At 45.2% G+C, this 21,726-nt stretch overlaps 1 protein-coding gene across 2 annotated transcripts in view; it reads right to left on the reverse strand.

The window, feature by feature from the left end:
* Nucleotides 1-508: 508 nt before the first annotated feature.
* The window catches only part of myadmb (myeloid associated differentiation marker b), a 26,126-nt gene continuing 4,908 nt past the window's right edge, over nucleotides 509-21,726 (reverse strand). The window contains exons 2-3 of one of the 2 annotated variants that reach the window (XM_061919584.1): nucleotides 10,836-11,035; nucleotides 509-4,357 (exon numbers count right to left, since the gene is read on the reverse strand). In XM_061919584.1, coding sequence (XP_061775568.1) covers nucleotides 3,424-4,305 — 882 coding nt within the window. In that variant the 5' untranslated portion in view covers nucleotides 4,306-4,357; nucleotides 10,836-11,035 and the 3' untranslated portion in view covers nucleotides 509-3,423. The remainder of the gene's footprint in view (nucleotides 4,358-10,835; nucleotides 11,036-21,726) is intronic. The other variant, XM_061919583.1, reaches the window with a different exon arrangement.

Consider the following 21,726-nt stretch of genomic DNA (forward strand, 5'->3'; position numbering starts at 1 on the left):
ATCGCTAAAAGACCGATAAACAGAAAGGCGTTTAATTTGCCAAAATTCACCGATTTAGAGTTCGGAAATCGGTAAAAAAAAATAGATGGTCTTTTTTCTGCAACATCAAGGTATATATTGACGCTTGCATAGGTTTGGTGATAATGTTCCCCTTTAATGAAACTGCCTAACAATAAACCCACATAAGAAACCAAGAACTTGCCCTCGATCATTCTACAGTTCTAACGTCATTGGGCAGACACGCTGTTTATATTGTGGGAAAGCGGATGTGAAAACAGGCTGTCCTCAACTCAGGTCCGCATGGAGCTGGAGGGGGCGTGGCCTCCAGCACCGCCTGAATTTCGGGAGATTTTCCGGAGAGGTGCTGAATTTCGTGAGTCTCCTGGGAAATCCGTGAGTGTTGGCAAGTATAATTTGTAGCGACCCTTGAGTTTCTGGCCGGCCGCTCTACCATCTGAGCCATGCTGTTAAGTTCTTGAGGGTTCACAGAGTCACAGAAACACCAACATCAACTTGAATACGTGTCTTTAATGAAATGCGGGGTTACAATGTTCCCATAACACTGGCACACTTGAAAGACTTCCAACAGCGGAATACAAAAGTTATTTCAAAAGAAAAAGTACAACACTGACATCAGCCTAAGAGAGGAGAAGCGCTTCTTGACGCCTGCTAAAGAGTTGGTGTCACTTTACGTTATTAGCAAGTGGAGCCCTCAGGACACACGATACATCCAGTATATGTAAAGAAACATACTGTAAATATACAGTACCTTAAATGTTTTCAAGCCACATATTCCACATATATAAATTGTTATATTCTTGATTGTTCGTCCTAAAAAGACCTTTTAACATTGAACCTGAAATTTCACCTCATTAGCTCTGCACCTTTGTTTCAACAGAAAGTCCACTCTCTTGCCCGTTAATACAAACGTGCAAATGAGTCCCAGTAGTGTCATTGTGCCCGACTACAATTATGCATTCTTTTATTTTTGCCGCCAATGAAGCGCACTGCATAAGAACTTCTTTCTCTCCATTTGGACTCCGAAGTAGGAATGAAACATAAGCGTTAGCATGCTCCAGCGGTCTGTCGACGTTGCTGTACGTGTAAACATAGCCACAAAGACCCCCCTATTGACCCCCCCTCCCCCCAAACACACATGCACCAGTCTCCTTCATCAAGACAGTACGCATCATATTCAAATAAAATTTGGCAGGCAGGCGCCACCATATTAGCGGTACTTTATTTTGAAAGGTCACGTTGTCTCTTTTCCCCCGTGAATGCAGCTAAATCTTCATTGAATTTTTATTGATAAGATTTTCATAAGTGCGTATCTATAAATCTTTCCTTACCAGATACATATTCAGTGATCCTTTGTTTAGCAACTTGTTTATGAACATGGTCAATTAATGTCTGCAGAGTAATAATTGTAAATTGGAATATGTTCATAGCGAGAGCATCAAAACATGTTTATGACGTTCTGAGTGTATTTTTAGCATTACTAGAGTCCTCTAGACCAGTGGTTCTCAAATGGGGGTACGTGTACCCCTGGGGGTACTTGAAGGTATTCCAAGGGGTACGTGACATATATATGTATATATATATTGAATAATACTTCAACAAAATATGAATGTAAGTTCATAAAGTGTGAAAAGAAATACAACAATACAATATTCTGTGTTGACAGCTAGATTTTTTGTGGACATGTTCCATAAATATTGATGTTAAAGATTTCTTTTTTTGTGAAGAAATGTTTAGTTACAATCCCCAAAGAGGGCACTTTAAGTTGATGATTACTTCTATCTGGAGAAATCTGCATTTATCATTCAATCACTTGTTTATTTTTTAACAAGTTTTTAGTTATTTTTATATCTTTTTTTTCAAATAGTTGAAGAAAGACCACTACAAATGAGCAATATTTTGCACTGTTATACAATTTAATAAATCAGAAAGTGATGACATAATCATCTTTTTTCCAACCAAAAATGCTTTGCTGTGATTAGGGGGTACTCGAATTAAAAAAATATTCACAGGGGGTACATCAGTGAAAAAAAGGTTGAGAACCACTGCTCTACACATGAAAACACCATTCTTAGTCCAATATAATAATGTAAGGCTGAGCCAATCAGTGGCCACGATACTGAACAGCATGCTCTGATTAGTTTGCTCTCATCCAGTGGCCAATACTACTGTAGTAATGATATCTTGAGTTCATTTAAACATTTTTGGATGCTTTAAAATGCTTGATTCACGCCAAACTATGCTTCTAAAAAAATGGACCCCCCGCCCCCCACACACAAAAAAATCAGTGTTAGAGGGACCACTGTATATTGTAATGTATCGCAGAATAATATCAATGTCTGATATACAACAATACTAGAAACTGTATCTACACATTTGCCTCCTGTGCTACATACAGTGGGGCAAAAAAGTATTTAGTCAGCCAGCGATTGTGCAAGTTCTCCCACTTCAAATGATGACAGAGGTCTGTCATTTTCATCATAAGTACACTTCAACTGGGAGAGACAGAATGTGGAAAAAATCCAGGAATTCACATTGTAGGAATTTTAAAGAATTTATTTGTAAATGATGCTGGAAATGTTTCCACCCCCATGCTTCACAGTAGGTATGGTGTTCTTGGGATGCAACTCAGTATTCTTCTTCCTCCAAACACCACCAGTTGAGTTTATACCAAAATGGATACATGGATGATACAGCAGAGGATTGGGAGAATGTCATGTGGTCAGATGAAACCAAAATAGAACTTTTTGGTATAAACTGAACTCGTCGTGTTTGGAGGAAGAAGAATACTGAGTTGCATCCCAAGAACACCATACCTACTGTGAAGCATGGGGGTGGAAACATCATGCTTTGGGGCTGTTTTTCTGCTAAGGGGACAGGACGATTGATCCGTGTTAAGGAAAGAATGAATGGGGCCATGTATCGTGAGATTTTCAGCCAAAACCTCCTTCCATCAGTGAGAGCTTTGAATGCTTGACCAAATACTTATTTTCCACCATCATTTTACAAATAAATTCCTGGATTTTTCTTCACATTCTGTCTCTCACAGTTGAAGTGTACCTATGATGAAAATGACAGACCTCTGTCATCATTTTAAGTGGGAGAACTTGCACAATCGCCGGCTGACTAAATACTTTTTTGCCACACTATCTGTCGTTATGTATCGCAGCTGTTTTTTTTCTTCCAATATCCTCCAAAAAAACCAGCGTCCCCTGCAGTGTTTTTGGTCAACTTGTTTATGTCAGGCTTACAAAGAAGACAAATGTTCACTGCAGAGGACGCTGGCTCTCAGTGGGATATTCCGCCCATCAAGTCATTGCAGTATCGCGATATCGCAGTCTTAAGTGAAGCCAACCCTGCCAAATTTCATTTTGTCTGAGGCCTACTAGCGCCGCGCCGCCTCCTTCAAGCGCTGACGAACACGAGGCGGGCGGAGTAGATGAGGTCGGCCAGGTAGAGGATGAGGTTGACGGCGGTGAGCACGGCCACCGCCATCAGCTTGTCCCACACACACAGACCCTGCGTGTTGCCGCAGTTGGACGGCCGCTGCTTGCTCCCGCCGTGCTTGGGGTCGAAGTTGAAGATGGGCCAGACGATGGTGGCCGACAGGTAGAGGAGCACGGCCAGCAGGGCGTAGGCGGAGAGGAAGCGGGCGAAGGGGAAGGGCAGGCAGCCGGTGCACTCGCCCACGCAGAGCAGGATGATGGCGGCCGACAGGATGAAGCAGATGCAGTAGACGGACATGCAGTACTTCAGGGCGTCGTGGCGGTCGTACAAGATGGGGTCGCTGATGAAGACGAAGATGATGCAGGCCACGAAGGTCTCGCACACCTTGAGCAGGCCGGGGGCGGTGGCCATGTAGCCCGCCACCTCGCCCGGGCGCGCCTTACTGATGCTCACCTCGGTCATGTAGGCGATGGTGGCCAGGCAGGAGAAGACGGTGGACACGATGCGATAGTCGCGCACCTGGCTGGGCCCCATGGAGCCCTTCAGGTAGTAGAGAGGGAAGATGATGGAGGCCGACAGACACAAGAGGGCGGCGTAGCAGGCGAAGGTGATGGGGAAGTTCTTCCAGGACACGGGAGCTCGGGTCTGCAGGCCAAACAGCTCCACCAGCAGCACCAGCACGGTGCCGGCGAAGCTGAAGGCCCAGCAGAAGATGCACCAGTCGCCCGTGCCGTGGTACAGCCGGCCGCCGTGGACCGCCACCGAGAAGGCCACGCAGGAGAAGATCAGCGCCGCCAGGCGGGTCCAGAGGAGGGGCGTGGAGTGCAGGACGATAGCCATGTTGGAGGTGACGCCCTCAGATGTCGACCAGTAGACGCTCCGGTAGATCAACCTGGGAGGACATCCATAGCCATTAGGAAACTCTTTCATGTAGACAGGACTCGGGTTCGATTCCCACAACGTGCAAGTAGGGCTGCCAGTCTTTGGGTGTCCCACGATTCCATTCAATATCGATTCTTGGGGTCACAATTCGATTTTTTTTTCAATTCAACACAATTCTCGATTCAAAAACGATTTTTTTTTTCCCGATTGAAAAGGATTGTGTATTCATTCGATACATAGATGTCAGCAGGATCTACCCCAGTCTGCTGACATGCGAGCAGAGTAGTAGATTTTTGTGAAAAGCTTTTATAATTGTAAAGGACAATGTTTTATCAACTGATTGCAATAATGTCAATTTGTTTGAACTATTAAACGAACCAAAAATATGACTTATTTTATCTTTGTGATAACATTGGACGTATTCTTCATTCATCACTCCAAGCAATGTTTGTTAGTTTTACAATATAACTACAAGGATTCACACTTACTAAACCGTCCCATGTGTGAAGTATTTAGGAATGCTATCATGCATGTTTGTATTTGCTATTGTAATGTAAGCAAGCTTGGCGTCGTTAGCATAAGTGAATATGCTCAAATGTTTAAAAGTGTCTTGTATTATTAACATACAATGGCATTATTTTTCTATTGTTTCAGTTTCGTAAATACCCCAAAACGTCACAGTGGAGTTATTGAAACTGTTCAGCTGATTGGAAAGCTAGCTTCCGCGTCTCGTGGGTCCATGAGAAAAGACTTCTATTTTGTTTGATGAGCCGTTTTACTGCCGCGTGACGGACACTGTTTGAAAACAATTAAAGTATGTAAATAAACATTTACAAAATCTTTTGCACCGGTATATCTCTGCAGTGCAGCTAATATATGTCAATCAATCAATCAATCAATGTTTACTTATATAGCCCTAAATCACTAGTGTCTCAAAGGGCTGCACAAACCACCACGACATCCTCGGTAGGCCCACATAAGGGCAAGGAAAACTCACACCCAGTGGGACATCGGTGACAATAATGACCCAGTGGGACGTCGGTGACAATAATGACTATGAGAACCTTAGAGAGGAGGAAAGCAATGGATGTCGAGCGGGTCTAACATGATACTGTGAAAGTTCAATCCACAATGGATCCAACACAGTCGCGAGAGTCCAGTCCAAAGCGGATCCAACACAGCAGCGAGAGTCCCGTTCACAGCGGAGCCAGCAGGAAACCATCCCAAGCGGAGGCGGATCAGCAGCGCAGAGATGTCCCCAGCCGATACACAGGCAAGCAGTACATGGCCATGTAAAACCATTTCTTCTAAAATGCGTGTATGACTAAAAAAAACTGCACTTTTTTTGAAAAATTTGTTTAGTTTTTTACTCGGGACTTAGCGCAGGCCGGATTTTGGATGCTGGCCGTAGTTTGGGAACCCCTGAACTACAGTATCTTTTTTTTTTTTTTTTTTTGAAATATTTCTAATAGAAAAAGTTCAGGGGAAAGGTAATGAATAAGGTAATAAATATAGCTTACATTATTTACTGTTCATACATGACTATTACCTACAACAGTGGTTGTCCACCTTTTTTCAGTGATGTACCCCCTGTCAACATGTTTTTAATTCAAGTACCCCCTAATCACAGCAGAGCATTTTTGGTTGAAAAAAAGAGATAAAGAAGTAAAATACAGCACTATGTCATCACTTTCTGATTTATTAAATTGTAGAACAGTGCAAAATATTGCTCATTTGTAGTGGTCTTTCTTAAACTATTTGGAAAAAAATATGTAAAAATAACTACAATTTTTTGGGAAAAAATAAACAAGTGATTGAATGATAAATGCAGATTTCTCCAGATAGAAGTAATCATCAACTTAAAGTGCCCTCTTTGGGGATTGTAATAGAGATCCATCTGGATTCATCAACTTACTTCTAAACATTTCTTCACAAAAAAAGAAATCTTTAACATCAATATTTATGGAACATGTCCACAAAAATGAATATTGCATTGTTGCATTTCTTTTCACACTTTATGAACTTACATTCATATTTTGTTGAAGTATTATTCAATAAATATATTTATAAAGGATTTTTGAATTGTTGCTATTTTTAGAATATTTAAAAAAAAAAATCTATTGTACCCTTTGGCCTCAAATGGGGGTACGCATACCCCCATTTGAGAACCACTGACCTACACCACCACTAACCCGTGCAGTTTTCGACACCATATTTTTGACCACGAACCCATGCATTTTTAGACATCATATTTTTGACCACGAACCCATGCATTTTTAGACATATTTTTGACCACGAACCCATGCATTTTTAGACATATTTTTGACCACGACCCCATGCATTTTTAGACATATTTTCGACCACGAACCCATGCATTTTTAGACATCATATTTTTGACCACGAACCCATGCATTTTTAGACATATTTGTGAGCACTTAACAATCACAAATGCTCACTACTGCCCCCCCATGGCTCGGCAGTCTTCCGCCCACACTTCAGTTTGCCTTGGAAGCCTCAACTGTATGACTAAATATGGTCATAACTTCCTCTAACAGATGTCCCGTGTTGTCATCTCTTGCACTGTAAAAACCCAAATAAATATGCGGTGTGCAGCACACAAACCACGTTTGGGCGTGCCGGCGGCAGCCATAAAGTCGACATGTCCCAAACCGGGGACGATAAAATCCGGAGTAACACGCCTCCCCCACGGGGGGGGGGGTCAGCGTCTGGCTGCCTTGCTGCAGCAGTGGGCTAACACACAATGATGGGATTGTGATGCTGGTGAATGGTGGAAGCCTGCAAAGACAAATAAGGACTTCTCTGTATTCAGAACACATTTACATCTGCTTAAATCATCTTGTTTCTACCGCTCCTCAACCCTCACCCCGGCCTGATTTTTTTTTTATGGCTCTTCTGCAAGTCATTCCTGCAAGTCTTGGCTGCCTGGCCGACATTCCTCCATGTTCATGTCCTCGGAGGTGGGCGTGACGCGGGGCCTTCCAGTGACCCCCTCCGCGTATTTGTCAACATGGACGGCCTGGCTCAGTCCACCACCAACGCCCTTGGCGCTTTCAGGAAATATACACCGACTTTATTCAAATAGAACATCACAAAACCGTGCAGGCTTTCTTTCAACTTTGGAAAACTGACTTGACTTTTTAAGGTCTACTTTTTACCGAGATATGTCAACTGCACCAGTAAGGAGTGTTTTCCATGAAAAGCAACCAAGTGGAATGCTCTCGAAAGCGCCACAAAGTTATGCAGTAAAAGTAAAAAATAGCAGATTACTGCTTGGCCACGCCCACCTTCTACTTTAGGGATCCGCCCTCTTCCACCCCCACGCCTCCATCTGCCTGCGACTGCCGCCAACACTGACACTGGCATAAATAAGACACCACCCAGCTGCCCGCCGTAAGATTTATAGCCAATGAGTCTCTTGTACTAAAATCTGTTTATTTTTCACCGGCGTGATGACGTCAGTTTCCTCGCCTCTCTCATGGCGGCGTGTTGATCTTCCTTTAGGAGATGCAACCCAGCTGCCATTTTACCACATTCTGCACGGGGAGTCCAACTTCCGCTGTTCATTTTGAGAGGCGAGTGTGCTGACCCCTGAGCTAAAAGCCCACTCTGGCCCGACCCTGTTACAGAGACAGGATGGAGGTTTAGGTTAGGGCAGGGGTGTCAAACTCAACTTTAGATCGGGGGCCACATGGAGAAAAATCTACTCCCAAGTGGGCCGGACTGGTAAAATCGTGGCACAATAACTTAAAAATAAAGACAACTTCAGATTGTTTTCTCTGTTTGAAAATAGAACAACTGAAATTGTTGTTTTTGTGACGCATTGGTCGCACGGTGATGCGGGTTTCCTTCTCCCAAGGATGCAGTCCGGCTTCGGACACAGGTAGGAAAAATGATTTATTAAGAAATAAAACTGACTTTGACAAAACTAGCATGGGAGCTAGAAAACAAATAGGGCTTAGCATGGAAGCTAGCATAAACAGAACCGGGAACAGAGGTCGTCACTTGTTAATTAGGAAGCAAGGCTGAAGGAACGAAGAAGGCAGGCTTAAATAAAGACAGTAATCACAACACAGGTGCACGTTCGGAACAGGCGGCAAGTGAAAACAATGAGTTACCATGGAAACAAACAGAGGCGCACAAACCGGAACCGAATGAGTCCAAAACAAACAGAAAACACAAAAAGACTCAAAAATCTAAATCAAAAATATGATCCGGGCAGCGGATCATAAGTTTTTTTTACACTTACATGTTGCGGTTAATAGTATTCTGTCTTAATTTGTTGTTATTTATACTTTCTGAGTAAATGATGTGATAAAGTTCATCAGTCAACTCATTTGTTGTTCATTTCAATCTATCAAGATGAAAAAATACATCAAAATAAAAATACAGGATGTTATTCAGGTAGTTTGCTTATTTTCTTCGACCGGTGCACTAACTAACGTCATGTGGTTTATTTGATTGTTTTTACATATGTAGCACAATCTACAAAGATGCAAAGAATTGGTGTTGCGACATCCAGTGGACACATTTAGAACAGCAGTTTCTTTTATTGAAAAATGTTGGCTCATTTTTATACTTGGCAAACTCATCCCGCGGGCCGGATAAAAACCTGGGGCTGTACGTTTGACACCCCGGGTTAGGGCAATGTTTTCCACTAACCCTTTACCCTGCTAGACATTTTAGCTTGGTCATTGTTCTTTATTTTTCTCAAGCTGCTGGGGGGTGCCTTTGAAAACCTTTTGTATTTCCTCTGGCCAGAACGTTCCACAAGGCCAGGACTACGCCACAAGGTGACATGTTAGTGTTGGCATTTTTAGAACCAAGATAAACCGATACTCAGCAGAAAAACTTGCCGCTTTCGCATTGTTCAGATGTTTTTCTGCGAGGAGATCAAAGACCGGCACGTAAAGCGCCTCGCCAACAATACGTCGTCTTGCTCGATGGCTACATGCTAGCATACCTGCGCTAATCAAACAAATGTGGTGTACTTACTGTTGGGTCTTCATTTTGAAATATTGTCAGGAACTGCCCTGAAATAACTGTGTTGGTGTTGCCGGAACACAAATTGATGTCTCAGTTTAAAGGAGCTTTTTTTCTTCTGGACAGCCTTTGAGCTGCATTATGACATCAGAGACTTTTATGTGGCAAAGTGCAGCCCCTTTTTTTTTAAGTTTCAACAAGTTCAAGTAGCAATTATTGTCACACACACTCGGTGTGGCAAAATGATTGTCTGCATTTGACCCATCACCCTTGAGGGGAGCAGTGAGCAGCAGCAACCTACTGATCTCCGGGCGGTCACTCTAACCACTAGGCCACTGAGTAGGTATTTTACGTCGAGCTTACAATACATAATAATAATGTACAGCATTTACCTTGGACTGTGGAAGTCTATAGTATCTCCTTCAAATTGCTTCTCTGTCAAAACACACCTTATGCAGCTTGTCAAAATTTTCATGGATAAATGTCCACCATTTGGAAAGCATTTCAACATTCTTGCCTGGCGTTATATGCATTCTAATAACCATGAATTGATTAATGTGGACCCCGACTTAAACAAGTTGAAAAACTTATTGGGGTGTTACCATTTAGTGGTCAATTGTACGGAATATGTACTGTACTGTGCAATCTACTAATAAAATGTTCTTTTAATCAATCAATCAATTCTGCTTGAGTATGGTGCAGACTAGCATTGATACGCTCAAATTGCTTCACCAAGTTATTTTTGTTTTTTTATTCAATGAATATCATCCACCTTCTTATTTCCCATTGGTTGGAAAAGCAAAGTTATGTCCATCTCTAGCTATAAATAAATAAACAAGTGAGTAAGATCCAATGTTTTGGGCAACTAGCAGCAGGGAGTCTTGGGACTCAAATTTCTGCTGGCAAACTTAAAGCATCACAATTAGCCGAGAGACAGCACTTATATCAAAACCCTCTTAAGTTGAGGTACCACTGTAAATTAAATAAGAGCATTAAAGGCCTACTGAAATGAGATGTTCTTATTTAAACGGGGATAGCAGCTCCATACTTCATCATTTTGCGATATTGCCATATTTTTGCTGAAAGGATTTAGTAGAGAACATCCACGATAAAGTTTGCAACTTTTGGTCGCTAATAAAAAAGCCTTGCCTGTACCGGAAGTAGCAGACGATGTGCACGTGATGTCACGGGTTGTGGAGCTCCTCACATCTGAACATTGTTTATAATCATGGCCACCAGCAGCAAGAGCGATTTGGACAGAGAAAGCGACGATTTCCTCATTAATTTGAGCGAGGATGAGAGATTCGTGGATGAGGAAAGTTTGAAGGAAGCACAAAAAAAAAAAAAAAAAAAAAAAGCCGACGGCTCCAGGTGCCAGTAGTGGGAGCGTTTCAGATGTATTTAGACACATTTACTAGGATATTTCTGGAAAATCCCTTATCTGCTTATTGTGTTAACAGTGTTTTAGTGAGATTGTAAAGTCATACCTGAAAGTCGGATGGCTGCGGTGAACGCCAGTGTCTCTGAGAGAAGCCGAGGAGCCAAGATCACAGATGCCTTTTTGACAGCTGCAGGAGGAGGTCGCATATTCCACTCAAGTCTCCGGTAAGAGCCGACTTAATATCACAATTTTCCCCTCCAAAAACTTGCTGGTCGACGTAGAGAAACATGTTCGCTTGACCGCTCTCTGTTAAAGTTTCACAACAAACAAAGAAACACCGGCTGTGTTTTGGTTGCTAAAGGCAGCTGCAATCCACCGCTTTCCACCAACAGCATTCTTCCATGACGTCTCCAATATTAATTGAACAAATTGCAAAAGATTCAGCAACACAGATGTCCAAATTACTGTGTGATTATGCCATGAAAAGAGACAACTTTTAGCCGTGTGTGGTGCTGGGCTAATATGTCCGCTACAACCCGTGACGTCACAAACACGTGTCATCATTCCGCGACGTTTTCAACAAGAAACTCCGCGGGAAATTTAAAATTGCAATTTAGTAAACTAAAGCGGCCGCATTGTCATGTGTTGCAATGTTAATATTTCATCATTGATATATAAACTATCAGACTGCTAGTAGCGGCTTAGGACTTGAATTAAATTTATAAAACACTAAAATAGTTTACATGAAAGCAATAAAAGACACAGACGACCACAACTTATGCCAAGTTGAAAGCCAGGAAAAACGTGAGTTTCAAGACAAGACTTAAAACTTTCAGGGCTATTTTGAGATGAAGTCTTGATTGATTGATGGATACTTTTATTAGTAGATTGCACAGTACAGTACATATTCCGTACAATTGACCACTAAATGGTAACACCCCAATAAGTTTTTCAACTTGTTTAAGTCGGGGTCCACCTTCATCAATTCATGGTAAGAATGGTGGGAGCAGGGATCGAACCTGGATCCCTCAAGTTGCTGGTAAACCCACTTTACCTTACGAGCTATACCCCCCTATGAGGTGAAAGAGCATTCTACAATTTAGGGCCCACGACGGAAGAGGCCTTCGGAGCTCAATGTGCAAACTGTAAAGTAAATAAGGAGGAGGTCTGTGATGTACGTTGGGACTGCTTTGAAAATGTTAACGTTCTATAATTGTAATAAATAAAATATCTGTAAGCAATATATACAATAAGATAATAGTACTAAATAATTTGGAACCTGGCCGTTAAAAGCTTTGAAAAAAAACCATTCATTTTTCTTATTCATTCTAGAACCAAACAGGAAGTCAGTGCAAGGAGGTGAGAAATAAAGGCCATGTGCTCACTTTTTTGATTTCCTCTTAACAGACAAACTAACAGTTGGCAGGAAAGTGCGTCATGACCTAGTCTACTGTCAAGTGCACTGTACTTTTGTCTACATTCTACTGTCAAGTGCACTGTACTTTTGTCTACATTCCACTGTCAAGTGCACTGTACTTGTCTACATTCCACTGTCAAGTGCACTGTACTTGTCTACATTCTAGTGTCAAGTGCACTGTACTTGTCTACATTCTAGTGTCAAGTGCACTGTACTTGTCTACATTCTAGTGTCAAGTGTACTGTACTTGTCTACATTCTGGTGTCAAGTGCACTGTACTTGTCTACATTCTAGTGTCAAGTGCACTGTACTTGTCTACATTCTAGTGTCAAGTGTACTGTACTTGTCTACATTCTAGTGTCAAGTGCACTGTAGTTGTCTACATTCTACTGTCAAGTGCACTGTACTTGTCTACATTCTACTGTCAAGTGCACTGTACTTGTCTACATTCTAGTGTCAAGTGTACTGTACTTGTCTACATTCTAGTGTCAAGTGCACTGTACTTGTCTACATTCTAGTGTCAAGTGCACTGTACTTGTCTACATTCTAGTGTCAAGTGTACTGTACTTGTCTACATTCTAGTGTCAAGTGCACTGTACTTGTCTACATTCTAGTGTCAAGTGCACTGTACTTGTCTACATTCTAGTGTCAAGTGTACTGTACTTGTCTACATTATAGTGTCAAGTGCACTGTACTTTTCTACATTCTAGTGTCAAGTGTACTGTACTTGTCTACATTCTAGTGTCAAGTGCACTGTAGTTGTCTACATTCTAGTGTCAAGTGCACTGTAGTTGTCTACTCCTGACAAATGAGGGTGCATGACCTAGTCTAGTGTCAAGTGCACTGTAGTTGTCTACATTCTAGTGTCAAGTGCACTGTACTTGTCTACATTATAGTGTCAAGTGCACTGTACTTGTCTACATTCTAGTGTCAAGTGTACTGTACTTGTCTACATTCTCGTGTCAAGTGCACTGTACTTGTCTACATTCTAGTGTCAAATGCACTGTACTTGTCTACATTCTGTGTCAAGTGCACTGTACTTGTCTACATTCTAGTGTCAAGTGCACTGTACTTGTCTACATTCTAGTGTCAAGTGCACTGTACTTGTCTACATTCTAGTGTCAAGTGTACTGTACTTGTCTACATTCTAGTGTCAAGTGTACTGTACATGTCTACATTCTAGTGTCAAGTGTACTGTACTTGTCTACATTCTAGTGTCAAGTGCACTGTAGTTGTCTACATTCTAGTGTCAAGTGCACTGTAGTTGTCTACTCCTGACAAAGGAGGGTGCATGACCTAGTCTAGTGTCAAGTGCACTGTAGTTGTCTACATTCTAGTGTCAAGTGCACTGTAGTTGTCTACTCCTGACAAAGGAGGGTGCATGACCTAGTCTAGTGTCAAGTGCACTGTAGTTGTCTACATTCTAGTGTCAAGTGCACTGTAGTTGTCTACATTCTAGTGTCAAGTGCACTGTACTTGTCTACATTCTAGTGTCAAGTGTACTGTACTTGTCTACATTCTAGTGTCAAGTGCACTGTACTTGTCTACATTCTAGTGTCAAGTGCACTGTACTTGTCTACATTCTGTGTCGAGTGCACTGTACTTGTCTACATTCTAGTGTCAAGTGCACTGTACTTGTCTACATTCTAGTGTCAAGTGCACTGTACTTGTCTACATTCTAGTGTCAAGTGCACTGTACTTGTCTACATTCTTGTGTCAAGTGCACTGTACTTGTCTACATTCTAGTGTCAAGTGCACTGTACTTGTCTACATTCTAGTGTCAAGTGCACTGTACTTGACTACATTCTAGTGTCAAGTGTACTGTACTTGTCTACATTCTAGTGTCAAGTGCACTGTACTTTTCTACATTCTAGTGTCAAGTGTACTGTACTTGTCTACATTCTAGTGTCAAGTGCACTGTAGTTGTCTACATTCTAGTGTCAAGTGCACTGTAGTTGTCTACTCCTGACAAAGGAGGGTGCATGACCTAGTCTAGTGTCAAGTGCACTGTAGTTGTCTACATTCTCGTGTCAAGTGCACTGTAGTTGTCTACTCCTGACAAAGGAGGGTGCATGACCTAGTCTAGTGTCAAGTGAACTGTAGTTGTCTACATTCTAGTGTCAAGTGCACTGTAGTTGTCTACATTCTAGTGTCAAGTGCACTGTAGTTGTCTACATTCTAGTGTCAAGTGCACTGTACTTGTCTACATTCTAGTGTCAAGTGCACTGTACTTGTCTACATTCTAGTGTCAAGTGCACTGTACTTGTCTACATTCTAGTGTCAAGTGCACTGTACTTGTCTACATTCTAGTGTCAAGTGCACTGTACTTGTCTACATTCTAGTGTCAAGTGCACTGTACTTGTCTACATTCTAGTGTCAAGTGCACAGTACTTGACTACATTCTAGTGTCAAGTGCACTGTACTTTTCTACATTGTAGTGTCAAGTGTACTGTACTTGTCTACATTCTAGTGTCAAGTGCACTGTACTTGTCTACATTCTAGTGTCAAGTGCACTGTACTTGTCTACATTCTAGTGTCAAGTGCACTGTACTTGTCTACATTCTAGTGTCAAGTGCACTGTACTTGACTACATTCTAGTGTCAAGTGTACTGTACTTGTCTACATTCTAGTTTCAAGTGCACTGTACTTTTCTACATTCTAGTGTCAAGTGCACTGTACTTGTCTACATTCTAGTGTCAAGTGCACTGTAGTTGTCTACTCCTGACAAAGGAGGGTGCATGACCTAGTCTAGTGTCAAGTGCACTGTAGTTGTCTACATTCTAGTGTCAAGTGCACTGTAGTTGTCTACATTCTAGTGTCAAGTGCACTGTAGTTGTCTACATTCTAGTGTCAAGTGCACTGTAGTTGTCTACTCCTGACAAAGGAGGGTGCATGACCTGTTCAAATTAAGTTCAAGTAGCAATGATTGTCACACACACACACACACACACACACACACACACACACACTAGGTGTGGTGAAATGTGTCCTCTGCATTTGACCCATCACCCTTGATCACCTCCTGGGAGGTGAGGGGAGCAGTGAGCAGCAGCGGTGCCACGCCTGGAAAATCATTTTTGGTGATTTAACCCCTAATTCCAAGCCTTGATGCTGAGTGCCAAGCAGGGAGGGAATGGCTCCCATTTTTTTATAGTCTTTGGTATGATCCCGCCGGAGTTTGAACCCACAACCTACCCATCTCAGGGCGGTCACTCTAACCACTAGACCACTGAGTAAAAAAAAAAATAGATTGGATTCTGTGGTTAAATTGTTTGTCCAGCTTAAAATCTTTGTCTTTGACATATAGTTCTAGAGGGGGCTCAAGTCCATCACAGGATGGGTGTGACCGAGCAACACAACATCACAGGATGGGTGTGACCGAGCAACACAACATCACAGGATGGGTGTGACCGAGCAACACAACATCACAGGATGGGTGTGACCGAGCAACACAACTTCACAGGATGGGTGTGACCGAGCAACACAACATCACAGGATGGGTGTGACCGAGCAACACAACATCACAGGATGGGTGTGACCGAGCAACACAACATCACAGGATGGGTGTGACCGAGCAACACAACATCACAGGATGGGTGTGACCGAGCAACACAACATCACAGGATGGGTGTGACCGAGCAACACAACTTCACAGGATGGGTGTGACCGAGCAACACAACATCACAGGATGGGTGTGACCGAGCAACACAACTTCACAGGATGGGTGTGACCGAGCAACACAACTTCACAGGATGGGTGTGACCGAGCAACACAACATCACAGGATGGGTGTGACCGAGCAACACAACTTCACAGGATGGGTGTGACCGAGCAACACAACATCACAGGATGGGTGTGACCGAGCAACACAACATCACAGGATGGGTGTGACCGAGCAACACAACATCACAGGATGGGTGTGACCGAGCAACACAACTTCACAGGATGGGTGTGACCGAGCAACACAACTTCACAGGATGGGTGTGACCGAGCAACACAACATCACAGGATGGGTGTGACCGAGCAACACAACATCACAGGATGGGTGTGACCGAGCAACACAACATCACAGGATGGGTGTGACCGAGCAACACAACATCACAGGATGGGTGTGACCGAGCAACACAACATCACAGGATGGGTGTGACCGAGCAACACAACATCACAGGATGGGTGTGACCGAGCAACACAACATCACAGGATGGGTGTGACCGAGCAACACAACTTCACAGGATGGGTGTGACCGAGCAACACAACATCACAGGATGGGTGTGACCGAGCAACACAACATCACAGGATGGGTGTGACCGAGCAACACAACATCACAGGATGGGTGTGACCGAGCAACACAACATCACAGGATGGGTGTGACCGAGCAACACAACTTCACAGGATGGGTGTGACCGAGCAACACAACATCACAGGATGGGTGTGACCGAGCAACACAACATCACAGGATGGGTGTGACCGAGCAACACAACATCACAGGATGGGTGTGACCCAGCAACACAACATCACAGGATGGGTGTGACCGAGCAACACAACATCACAGGATGGGTGTGACCGAGCAACACAACTTCACAGGATGGGTGTGACCGAGCAACACAACATCACAGGATGGGTGTGACCGAGCAACACAACTTCACAGGATGGGTGTGACCGAGCAACACAACATCACAGGATGGGTGTGACCGAGCAACACAACATCACAGGATGGGTGTGACCGAGCAACACAACATCACAGGATGGGTGTGACCGAGCAACACAACATCACAGGATGGGTGTGACCGAGCAACACAACATCACAGGATGGGTGTGACCGAGCAACACAACTTCACAGGATGGGTGTGACCGAGCAACACAACATCACAGGATGGGTGTGACCGAGCAACACAACATCACAGGATGGGTGTGACCGAGCAACACAACTTCACAGGATGGGTGTGACCGAGCAACACAACATCACAGGATGGGTGTGACCGAGCAACACAACTTCACAGGATGGGTGTGACCGAGCAACACAACATCACAGGATGGGTGTGACCGAGCAACACAACATCACAGGATGGGTGTGACCGAGCAACACAACTTCACAGGATGGGTGTGACCGAGCAACACAACATCACAGGATGGGTGTGACCGAGCAACACAACATCACAGGATGGGTGTGACCGAGCAACACAACTTCACAGGATGGGTGTGACCGAGCAACACAACTTCACAGGATGGGTGTGACCGAGCAACACAACATCACAGGATGGGTGTGACCGAGCAACACAACATCACAGGATGGGTGTGACCGAGCAACACAACATCACAGGATGGGTGTGACCGAGCAACACAACATCACAGGATGGGTGTGACCGAGCAACACAACTTCACAGGATGGGTGTGACCGAGCAACACAACTTCACAGGATGGGTGTGACCGAGCAACACAACATCACAGGATGGGTGTGACCGAGCAACACAACATCACAGGATGGGTGTGACCGAGCAACACAACATCACAGGATGGGTGTGACCGAGCAACACAACATCACAGGATGGGTGTGACCGAGCAACACAACATCACAGGATGGGTGTGACCGAGCAACACAACTTCACAGGATGGGTGTGACCGAGCAACACAACTTCACAGGATGGGTGTGACCGAGCAACACAACATCACAGGATGGGTGTGACCGAGCAACACAACATCACAGGATGGGTGTGACCGAGCAACACAACTTCACAGGATGGGTGTGACCGAGCAACACAACATCACAGGATGGGTGTGACCGAGCAACACAACTTCACAGGATGGGTGTGACCGAGCAACACAACATCACAGGATGGGTGTGACCGAGCAACACAACATCACAGGATGGGTGTGACCGAGCAACACAACATCACAGGATGGGTGTGACCGAGCAACACAACATCACAGGATGGGTGTGACCGAGCAACACAACATCACAGGATGGGTGTGACCGAGCAACACAACTTCACAGGATGGGTGTGACCGAGCAACACAACTTCACAGGATGGGTGTGACCGAGCAACACAACATCACAGGATGGGTGTGACCGAGCAACACAACATCACAGGATGGGTGTGACCGAGCAACACAACATCACAGGATGGGTGTGACCGAGCAACACAACATCACAGGATGGGTGTGACCGAGCAACACAACTTCACAGGATGGGTGTGACCGAGCAACACAACTTCACAGGATGGGTGTGACCGAGCAACACAACTTCACAGGATGGGTGTGACCGAGCAACACAACTTCACAGGATGGGTGTGACCGAGCAACACAACATCACAGGATGGGTGTGACCGAGCAACACAACTTCACAGGATGGGTGTGACCGAGCAACACAACATCACAGGATGGGTGTGACCGAGCAACACAACATCACAGGATGGGTGTGACCGAGCAACACAACATCACAGGATGGGTGTGACCGAGCAACACAACATCACAGGATGGGTGTGACCGAGCAACACAACATCACAGGATGGGTGTGACCGAGCAACACAACATCACAGGATGGGTGTGACCGAGCAACTCAACATCACAGGATGGGTGTGACCGAGCAACACAACTTCACAGGATGGGTGTGACCGAGCAACACAACATCACAGGATGGGTGTGACCGAGCAACACAACATCACAGGATGGGTGTGACCGAGCAACACAACATCACAGGATGGGTGTGACCGAGCAACACAACATCACAGGATGGGTGTGACCGAGCAACACAACATCACAGGATGGGTGTGACCGAGCAACACAACATCACAGGATGGGTGTGACCGAGCAACACAACTTCACAGGATGGGTGTGACCGAGCAACACAACTTCACAGGATGGGTGTGACCGAGCAACACAACATCACAGGATGGGTGTGACCGAGCAACACAACATCACAGGATGGGTGTGACCGAGCAACACAACATCACAGGATGGGTGTGACCGAGCAACACAACATCACAGGATGGGTGTGACCGAGCAACACAACATCACAGGATGGGTGTGACCGAGCAACACAACTTCACAGGATGGGTGTGACCGAGCAACACAACTTCACAGGATGGGTGTGACCGAGCAACACAACATCACAGGATGGGTGTGACCGAGCAACACAACATCACAGGATGGGTGTGACCGAGCAACACAACATCACAGGATGGGTGTGACCGAGCAACACAACTTCACAGGATGGGTGTGATCGAGCAACACAACTTCACAGGATGGGTGTGACCGAGCAACACAACTTCACAGGATGGGTGTGACCGAGCAACACAACTTCACAGGATGGGTGTGACCGAGCAACACAACTTCACAGGATGGGTGTGACCGAGCAACACAACTTCACAGGATGGGTGTGACCGAGCAACACAACTTCACAGGATGGGTGTGATGGGTGTGACCGAGCAACACAACATCACAGGATGGGTGTGACCGAGCAACACAACATCACAGGATGGGTGTGACCGAGCAACTCAACATCACAGGATGGGTGTGACCGAGCAACACAACTTCACAGGATGGGTGTGACCGAGCAACACAACATCACAGGATGGGTGTGACCGAGCAACACAACATCACAGGATGGGTGTGACCGAGCAACACAACATCACAGGATGGGTGTGACCGAGCAACACAACATCACAGGATGGGTGTGACCGAGCAACACAACATCACAGGATGGGTGTGACCGAGCAACACAACATCACAGGATGGATGTGACCGAGCAACACAACATCACAGGATGGGTGTGACCGAGCAACACAACATCACAGGATGGGTGTGACCGAGCAACACAACTTCACAGGATGGGTGTGACCGAGCAACACAACATCACAGGATGGGTGTGACCGAGCAACACAACATCACAGGATGGGTGTGACCGAGCAACACAACTTCACAGGATGGGTGTGACCGAGCAACACAACATCACAGGATGGGTGTGACCGAGCAACACAACATCACAGGATGGGTGTGACCGAGCAACACAACATCACAGGATGGGTGTGACCGAGCAACACAACATCACAGGATGGGTGTGACCGAGCAACACAACATCACAGGATGGGTGTGACCGAGCAACACAACATCACAGGATGGGTGTGACCGAGCAACTCAACATCACAGGATGGGTGTGACCGAGCAACACAACTTCACAGGATGGGTGTGACCGAGCAACACAACATCACAGGATGGGTGTGACCGAGCAACACAACATCACAGGATGGGTGTGACCGAGCAACACAACATCACAGGATGGGTGTGACCGAGCAACACAACATCACAGGATGGGTGTGACCGAGCAACACAACATCACAGGATGGGTGTGACCGAGCAACACAACATCACAGGATGGGTGTGACCGAGCAACACAACTTCACAGGATGGGTGTGACCGAGCAACACAACTTCACAGGATGGGTGTGACCGAGCAACACAACATCACAGGATGGGTGTGACCGAGCAACACAACATCACAGGATGGGTGTGACCGAGCAACACAACATCACAGGATGGGTGTGACCGAGCAACACAACATCACAGGATGGGTGTGACCGAGCAACACAACATCACAGGATGGGTGTGACCGAGCAACACAACTTCACAGGATGGGTGTGACCGAGCAACACAACTTCACAGGATGGGTGTGACCGAGCAACACAACATCACAGGATGGGTGTGACCGAGCAACACAACATCACAGGATGGGTGTGACCGAGCAACACAACATCACAGGATGGGTGTGACCGAGCAACACAACTTCACAGGATGGGTGTGACCGAGCAACACAACTTCACAGGATGGGTGTGACCGAGCAACACAACTTCACAGGATGGGTGTGACCGAGCAACACAACTTCACAGGATGGGTGTGATGGGTGTGACCGAGCAACACAACATCACAGGATGGGTGTGACCGAGCAACACAACATCACAGGATGGGTGTGACCGAGCAACTCAACATCACAGGATGGGTGTGACCGAGCAACACAACTTCACAGGATGGGTGTGACCGAGCAACACAACATCACAGGATGGGTGTGACCGAGCAACACAACATCACAGGATGGGTGTGACCGAGCAACACAACATCACAGGATGGGTGTGACCGAGCAACACAACATCACAGGATGGGTGTGACCGAGCAACACAACATCACAGGATGGGTGTGACCGAGCAACACAACATCACAGGATGGATGTGACCGAGCAACACAACATCACAGGATGGGTGTGACCGAGCAACACAACATCACAGGATGGGTGTGACCGAGCAACACAACTTCACAGGATGGGTGTGACCGAGCAACACAACATCACAGGATGGGTGTGACCGAGCAACACAACATCACAGGATGGGTGTGACCGAGCAACACAACTTCACAGGATGGGTGTGACCGAGCAACACAACATCACAGGATGGGTGTGACCGAGCAACACAACATCACAGGATGGGTGTGACCGAGCAACACAACATCACAGGATGGGTGTGACCGAGCAACACAACATCACAGGATGGGTGTGACCGAGCAACACAACATCACAGGATGGGTGTGACCGAGCAA

This window comes from Nerophis ophidion, linkage group LG14 (assembly GCF_033978795.1).
Source record: "Nerophis ophidion isolate RoL-2023_Sa linkage group LG14, RoL_Noph_v1.0, whole genome shotgun sequence".
NCBI classification, from domain to species: Eukaryota; Metazoa; Chordata; class Actinopteri; order Syngnathiformes; family Syngnathidae; genus Nerophis; species Nerophis ophidion.